At 43.4% G+C, this 8084-nt stretch overlaps 1 protein-coding gene across 1 annotated transcript in view; it reads right to left on the bottom strand.

Moving 5' to 3' along the window:
* Positions 1–1801: 1801 nt before the first annotated feature.
* sim2 (SIM bHLH transcription factor 2) overlaps positions 1802–8084 on the bottom strand; it is a 61049-nt gene continuing 54766 nt past the window's right edge. Inside the window, exon 11 of the mRNA XM_013265971.3 lies at positions 1802–2856. Within this exon, the coding sequence (XP_013121425.1) occupies positions 2168–2856 (689 nt within the window). The 3' untranslated portion in view covers positions 1802–2167. The remainder of the gene's footprint in view (positions 2857–8084) is intronic.

The following is an 8084-nucleotide window of genomic DNA, read 5'->3' as shown; positions in this document are numbered from 1 at the left end:
ATGCAGCTTGGACCTGCCATGGATTGAACCACTGATTAGCAGATGACCTGCTCTACCTCCTAAGCTACAGCCACCCTATCTGCACGAACGCTAGCTGCTCGTTCAGGACCTATTAGGACTGAAAGGTTTTACACTAGCTCCAGTAAACTAGGTCCTGTTTACTGGTACTCAATCAAGCCCATCATTGCCATAGTCATGAAATCCTCAGCTGGCAAAAGGATTTTGCTCCTCCTTCACAGAGGTGTGTGTCAGTGATTGTTAGCAAAGAAACCAATAACTTCATAAATATCCAGATCATTTTTAAAGCTCTTAGAAAGCTGAAAAATAGGAGTTGTACAAAAGTATTTGTGCTTCTCCAAAATTTCCATGTGAAAGTAAGCATTGCAAAAGGAGAAAGATGGAAACTGCACACGATGCAGCAGCCTGAACATGTTGTCCTGTGCCTCCACTCTGCACCAGTCTTCAGCAAGCATAACACAACACAAGTCAAATTGATGAGAATACAGTGTAAAAAATGTCTGCATACTGTGTTTGAACAGGAAGGGCAGCAATGACCACTCATATTTGTGTTGAGGTGGCAACAAAGTATCCACTAGAAAACTTAGTTTGACTTAAAAACGTCTTTAAATTTAGGAGCGCTGAACTTTGTTATGGACAGATTGTCAATGACCACATAAAGAAACAGGAGGAACTGATTTGAAACAATAGCAAACAGAACTCGTGTCATGGGTTTGTTTTTTTTAAAAATAGGTTTATTTATGTAATTTTTGATAAATTACAAATGTTACTGACATGCTGGTGTAAAGCAGGTTAATAGTGTGGTACAGTCTGGAATGAAAGTGTTTGGCTAAATTAGGAATATGCAGTAGAAATTTAGCTGCGGTCAGTAACAGGTTAACTAAACACACCATCAGGAAACAGGAACAAATCAGTCTCTTTCCAAAGCTATACCAGTCCTTGTTTGATGAAATAATATAATCTTACAAACCCGGCTTATTACGCTTGACTTTAATTTGATTGCTTTCACAGGAAATTATTGTTTATAAAAAAAAAAATAATAGTGCAAAGGATGAAAAAACACAAGCAGACAAACATTAATATTTAGGGTTAAAATGCTGAACACTAGAATACTTATAATAATAATTTTTGGCAAATGTTTTTAGGTTTTTGGTCGTCATTATTCAGCCATAGAATGAGTGTTATCATAAACAAACCAACGTGATTCGATTTATGGGAGTAAACCTAACCCTAACCCTGAAACAAGCCCCTGTTAGAAGACAACTGTTAACAGTGAAATCAAATATCAATATAGTCTTCTGATTTGTCACACATTTGAGTTTTAATAGTGTTTCATCCTGTGTTGGTCGCTGACTTATCATATTTTGAGTTTTAATGAATAATTTCAGCTATGCAATAAATATATGAAAATTCACAACATGTCTGCTATGCAGTATTCATGGCAGCACATTAAGTAAACACAGCACAGCTAAAACACAGGCAGACTAAAAAGATCAAACTTTACCAGTTTGACAACAAGTTCAAGAGTTACAGAAAATGAAGGTGAACAATGAAATGACCTGGAGACTAAACTGTTCCCATGGAACCTTGGCTGACTGTGACCTACACCCGTTTTCACACCTTGGCTCGTGTGATCAGGTAGGGGGTCCATTGCCCCTCTTTGGGGGGATACTCCCACAGGGCTTAAATCTGGGACTCTCCACAATTTGACCCTAGAACTGAAGAAGCTTCTCGGATGAGAGGTGAAACATCTTCAAACAACTTAAAGAAGTCCAGAGGCTTTTCTTTCCGAGCTCCGTAGACTACGATGACCTGGATGACTGAGAACCTTCACAGACATATTCCCATGGAAGTGACACATGGACAAACACTCCTGCTATGAAATGACTGAAGTAACAGTAGTAATATTTGCATTTCAAATATTCTGATCACAGGATTCAGACATTATTCCGTCTTTAAGTCTTTAGGTTAAGATCAAATAACATTCAGTAGAAAGTAAATAAAACACTTTCAAACGCTGCATTACTACATATGCTTTACAGAAAAGTTCTAAACCTTCTGTTTTAACATGATGGAAGAAAAACAGCTTTCAGCTGCAGTGTCAGAGCTATGTCTGCAGACACAGATAAAGCCTGCTTCTCTTTCTGGGTCACCTCTCATTTGTGATGATGACAGATGTGCCAGTGCAGTGTGGGGTCTCTCTGTGGCTCTCAGGAGATGAGCTGGAGCTGGGACTCTGGCTGGTACAGTTGTAAGACACCATCTCTTTACCTTGGTAACAATGGCCATCTGTTATATTGCTCAGTGAGGCAACAGGGGAGGCCTTAATAGGACCAGGTTTGCCCAAGACTTGATGAAAGTTTAAAGACATATATGGAGCCCCTATACCTGTCAGCATTCGCATGTCCTCTGCAGATCTGGACTGTGGCTCCGTGGCAGCTCCAAACTGCTGCTGGTCGTCAGCAGGTTGATGATATTCTGCAGCAACATGACTGTAAGGGGTCTCCATCATACAGAGCATCTTCTTCTGCTCAAGCACTATCTGCACAGGAAGCGACTGGCTTATGCCATGCAACAGGCCACCATGCTCACCTTTACCAAGTACCAGGCTGCTGAGCACAGGGCAAGCCAGGGCCCTGTCACCTTTTGCATAATATTGCATGTCCTGGTTTAAAGCTTTACTCCCCTTTGCGGCATGAGGCTGGGCATGTGGACAAACTTTGGTATGGACAAGTGTGTAATGTTCACAGAATTCGTCCTTCAGCCTGCTGTTTGAAAGAGGGTTCATTCCACTGGAACAATCATCCTGGTACCTACGGTCAGCTGCCAGTACAGGCCCTATTAAAGAGAAGACATGTTCAGAAGTTGGCTTACACCTTAATTAAAATGACATGAGCACTCTGCTGAATGACTCCTAAGGAGTTTACAGTGTTATTCATAAAATGTCAGACTGTCACTTAGTGTTTTAATGAATCCACCTATAATGTTATTGACAAATGCATGTTTTCCTTTCTGTTCCACGCTGAGCTTGCATTCACTACTGCAGACTAAGCCTCAGTTTAACATTCTTCCATTCTGAAAACAACATGAATTGTGTGGACATGAATATGGACACTGTTACTTGCAAGTTTCAGCTACAGCTTTCTGTTGTTGGTGTGAGTGGCAATGCCATTGAAAGCCTATCTGTAACACTGCAGAGATCAAGAGGACCGAATGCGTTTCAGAATAGCATCAGCTTTACAAGCTGGCTAACCTGGAAAACACAGAACAATTCAGAAAAACACCAGACTACAAAAAATGATTCTGTTGGCTTCAATATGGACTTCCTACTTGTGTTTGTGTAGTCTGGGATTTGTGCAGAACCAGAACTCCAGACCCTCAGTCCTCGCTGGACCATTATATTTCAAACAGCTTGTGAAGCCCAACTCCTTTACCACTGCTTTCACCACTTGCCTCTGCGAGAGAAACTGAACTGCTGTTTCCCTGTGTACAGATTGTCCTGCATAGAGCTAGTGAGCTATTTTGTGTTCTTGGGAGACCTGTTTGTGGGCACCTTTGCCATCAAGCTGCCTCTTCTAAGCCTGGACGTGAAGCGATGGAAAAATACATACTTCTAGCTGCAGGACTCACTCTCCCGTCTTCCTCACCTCATAACGCAGGCTTTTTCTTTTTGGAAAAAAAAAGATCTGAATGACAAAATTCATCAAGCACTGGGAGGTGGCACAAGCATTCCTTATCCCAACTGGTAGCACTTTAAACTGGTATAAGACATCATAAGTCACAAATGCTGACATCTCACAAACACGTTCCGTCAGTGGTACCTAACAGTACCCTTTCAAAAGATCGACCTTACGTACTTAGCCCTACCCACTTGGTCAATGCAGTCTTCCAGCCGAAGTATGGGGAAGCATCTGAATTCGTGACATGACTGACCTTCCTAAAATTCACCTTCCAAAAATGATCTGGCATCCCCTCCTTAGCAGCTAACACTACAGGTGAGCTCCACGCCCCATCTGCTGGCTCAATCACATATAATGCACTTCCTCCTTCACCACCTTCCATTTGTGAAGGGACAGAAGATGCGTGTTGTTTAATTGGGACTGCCTCTCCCACATCCACATCATCAACAATCCTATCAGAGTTTCCAGGCACATCCTGAAACAGCTCAGAATAGCAGTCAACTACCTCCTACCTCTGGCACTCAGTCAAGTGTTTCAGCTCTTCCACAAGAGCTGCTCTGGCCTCTGTGTTATATAGTCTGGCATTAACAACCTCAGATCCCACATAGTAAGCAGGTCTGGCCCGGATCTGGTATCAAGCCGGCACTGCTGGTTGACTTCTGGCATGATAAGATGTATGTCATCCAGATATGGGCCAGGCCTGACATAGATGGCACTGTCTATGTGATGGCATGCCATATCTAGGTCGATTGTGGTTTGGTTTATGTGGCCCAGGCCCATACAAAACAAGTCTGGGCCAGATCTGGCATCAAGCTGGCACTTCTGACTGACCGATGTCATGGCAGAGTGTATGTGAGCCATGTCTGGCAGTGATGGCACTATTTATGTTCCTATTTTCCTATTTTAGTTAGAAGACCCAAATGCCATGTTGCAATACTATACTGCTATAGTAGCCAACGTTTCAAATGCAGATTTGACAGGTTTGTGAGTGTACACTTTATCCAAAACCTAGTGACGGTTTACTCATGCTTGCCAGTGGGTGGCTGTAGCTCAGGAGGTAGAACAGGTCATCTACTGATTGGAAGGTTAGTGGTTCGATCCCTGGCTCCTCCAGTCTGCATGTCAAGAGTGTGAATGTAGTTAGAAAGCACTCAGTTTAGAGAAAGTGTGTGAATGTGGCATGTTGTATAGAGCACTTTGAGTAATCTAGGAGAGTAGAAAAGCGCTATGTAAGAATCAGTCCCTTCACTGTCCGAACAGAGTTTCGTCATGTTACTTTTGCACTATTATGTTCCGGCACATGTTGTTATTACCAGTGTTGGTCAAGTTACTTGAAAAAAGTAATCAGTAACTAATTACTGATTACTTCCCCCCAAAAGTAATCCCATTACTTTACTGATTACTTATTTTCAAAAGTAATTAATTACTTAGTTACTTAGTTACTTTTTAAAAACACGATTTACAACCTGAATAGGTAATAAAGCGATAGATCTTTCAGCCCAATTCTACTTTTTCTGCATAATCCATCATACAAAATGTAATCAACTGGAAAAGTCTCTTTTTAAAACTTGTTTTATTAGTTTTAATCTTTTAACTTTATGCATCAAGCAAAAATTAAATTATATGCAACATTCTCTGACTGGAAGAAATTTGTTTAACATTTAAACCTATTTTCTGCACATTCCAGCACATAAAATAAAATATGTTTTTGTGTTTACACTCACTCTTTCAAATAGATGCAAGTAAAACACAGCAGAAAATAAATAAAATCAAAGACTAGCAGTCCTGTTGCTCTATTTTCACCTATAAAGCAGGAGTGGGGCAAGCAGAGGTTTACCCTGGTGCAGGTGTGCCGCAGCGGTCAGTGGAAGAATCCGCGAGTTTCTCTGTGAATTTCACATTACGTCGTAGCGCACTCAGTGCTTGCTTGGAAGTTTAGGGGTTTAAAAAGAAGTTCTCTTCCCACGCAGTGAACAGTGGACACTAATGTTTTTGTCACTTTTTATGGAATCAAACTCAAAGTAAGGGCAGTACTTCCACGCTTTAAACGCTGCATGCTCATACTCTCTCCCGCACTATTATCCATTGTTGATCTACAGACAGCTGTTGTCACGAACGACGCACTCGCTTACGTCACTGTCATGAGACATTCTCGGAAAAAATCATGGTTTTAGTAATGCAGTAACGCAGCGTTCCTACGTGAAAGTAACGGTAATTTAATTACCGTTTTTGCAATAGTAATCCCTTACATTACTCGTTACTTGAAAAAAGTAATCAGATTACAGTAACGCGTTACAAGTAACGCGTTACTGCCCATCTCTGGTTATTACATGGCTTGATTAAGGTACAGATTAGGCTGACATCTGGGGCCAGAGCTGAAACTGGTCTGGGCCAGAACAGGGCTAGCAGTGTGTCTGCAACTGGCCCGTGGCTGCACACAACTTATACATGGCCCACATACCGCAAAGAATGATGGCCCTTTGGTGGCCCAGATCAGGTTTGCCAGAGATAACACATGGGCCAGCACAGGACCTCCAGTGTGTCTGCAACTGGCCTTGTGCTGGCCCATGTGTGGGCCACCTCTGGCAAACCAGGTCTGGGCCACCACAGGGCCGTCATTCTTTGCGGTATGTGGGCCATGTGTAAGCACATTGTGTGGGCCAGATCTGGGCCATACCAATTTTGCTATGTGGGGATGAGACAGTTGAAGGATCCTCTGCAGCCCCATCCTGACCGCAGTCAGTCTGGTCAGAGACAACACAGCCTACTGTTGCTACTGGACCCTCATATGCCTTCAAAACATTCACATGGCAAAGCCACGTCTTCAGTCTTGTATCTGGAGTGCTAATCGTCGACTTCAGGAAGACTTGCTCCACCCACACACCACTCAGCATCCACAGTTCCACGGTAGAGACTGTTAACAGCACCAAGCTGAGAGTAAGGCCTCTTGCATCGTGCTTGACCCCTCACACCCCTCACATGGACTCTTTTCTGTCCTTCCATCCGGACGCTATCGCAGCATCGGGCCCGATCCTCCAGACTGTGAGATAGCTTTTTCCCACAAGCCATCGGACTTTTGAACTCACTGTATCTGGAGTGCTAATCATCGACTTCAGGATGACTTGCTCCACCCACACACCACTCAGCATCCACGGTTCCACGGTAGAGACTGTTAACAGCACCAAGCTCCTGCGGTCCAGGTCTCAGACGACCTGACCTGGACCGCCAACACCAAAAAGGCCCAGCAGCGCCTCCACTTCCTGAGATGCCTGAAGCGGGCCAACCTTCCTCCTCCAATCCTCACCATGTTCTACAGGAGCACCATAGAGAGCTTCTGACCAGCTGCATCTCCGTGTGGTTTGGAAACTGTAAAGTCTGCGACCTCAGCCAGCTACATTGGATCGTTAAAGCATCTGCCAAGATCATCGGAACATCTCTCTCTCTGCTACAGGACATCTTCCACAGCGCTGCATCAGTAAGAGTAAGGCTTCCTGCATCGTGCTTGACCCCTCACACCCCTCACATGGACTCTTTTCTGTCCTTTCATCCGGACGCTATCGCAGCATCAGGGCCCGATCCTCCAGACTGTGGGATAGCTTTTCCCCACAAGCCATCGGACTCTTGAACTCACTGTATCTGGAGCGCTAATCGCTAGGTCTCCTGGGCCAAAGGTGCAAATCACTGCCTTATTATCATACTTTCATTCGAACCTTAGCTGCAGACAATGTTTACTAGCGGCCTCCCCAACTGATTTTAACTTCTCCCTAAAAGATGAAGCGAAAGCAGAATATCTCCAGGTACCGTTGGTTTAACCGCCTTCTCCTTAAACAAGTGTAATGCCCCCTTACTTTATGTCTAAAGACCAACTCAAATGGGCTAAAGCCCAGGTCTGATGGAGCATCTCTAAGGACAAAAAAAGAAAAGAAAAGGAATGCCCTCATCCCATTCCTTAGGATGAGCCACCACGAAAGTCTTTATCATACTCTTTAATGTTGCATGAAATCTTTTTATGGCCCCTTGTGACTGTGGATGATATGTGGAAGAGTACCTGGGTGCTATCTTCAGCTCAGCCATCACTTGCTGATACATTTTAGGTAAAGTTCAAACCTCTGTCAGACTGAATAGAGAGGGGCAAACCACCCCAAGAGAAGAACCTAACAAGATGTTCTACAATGGTTTTCGCCCTTATATTTCTTAACAGTATGGCTTTGGGATATCTAGTAGCCAGATCCAAAATAGTAAGGAGATATTCATTTTCCTTCTTGGACTTGGGAAAAGGTCCAACAAAGTCAACCATTATGTGAGCAAAAGGCTCCTCCTCAACAGGAAAAAGTTGTAATGGTGTTACTGGGTTAGATACACTTGGCTTTTCGACAACCTGACAAA

Source organism: Oreochromis niloticus, linkage group LG10 (assembly GCF_001858045.2).
Source record: "Oreochromis niloticus isolate F11D_XX linkage group LG10, O_niloticus_UMD_NMBU, whole genome shotgun sequence".
Classification (NCBI taxonomy): domain Eukaryota; kingdom Metazoa; phylum Chordata; class Actinopteri; order Cichliformes; family Cichlidae; genus Oreochromis; species Oreochromis niloticus.
Note: the sequence above shows the minus strand (reverse complement) of the source record. Positions and strands in the feature narration are given on the sequence as shown.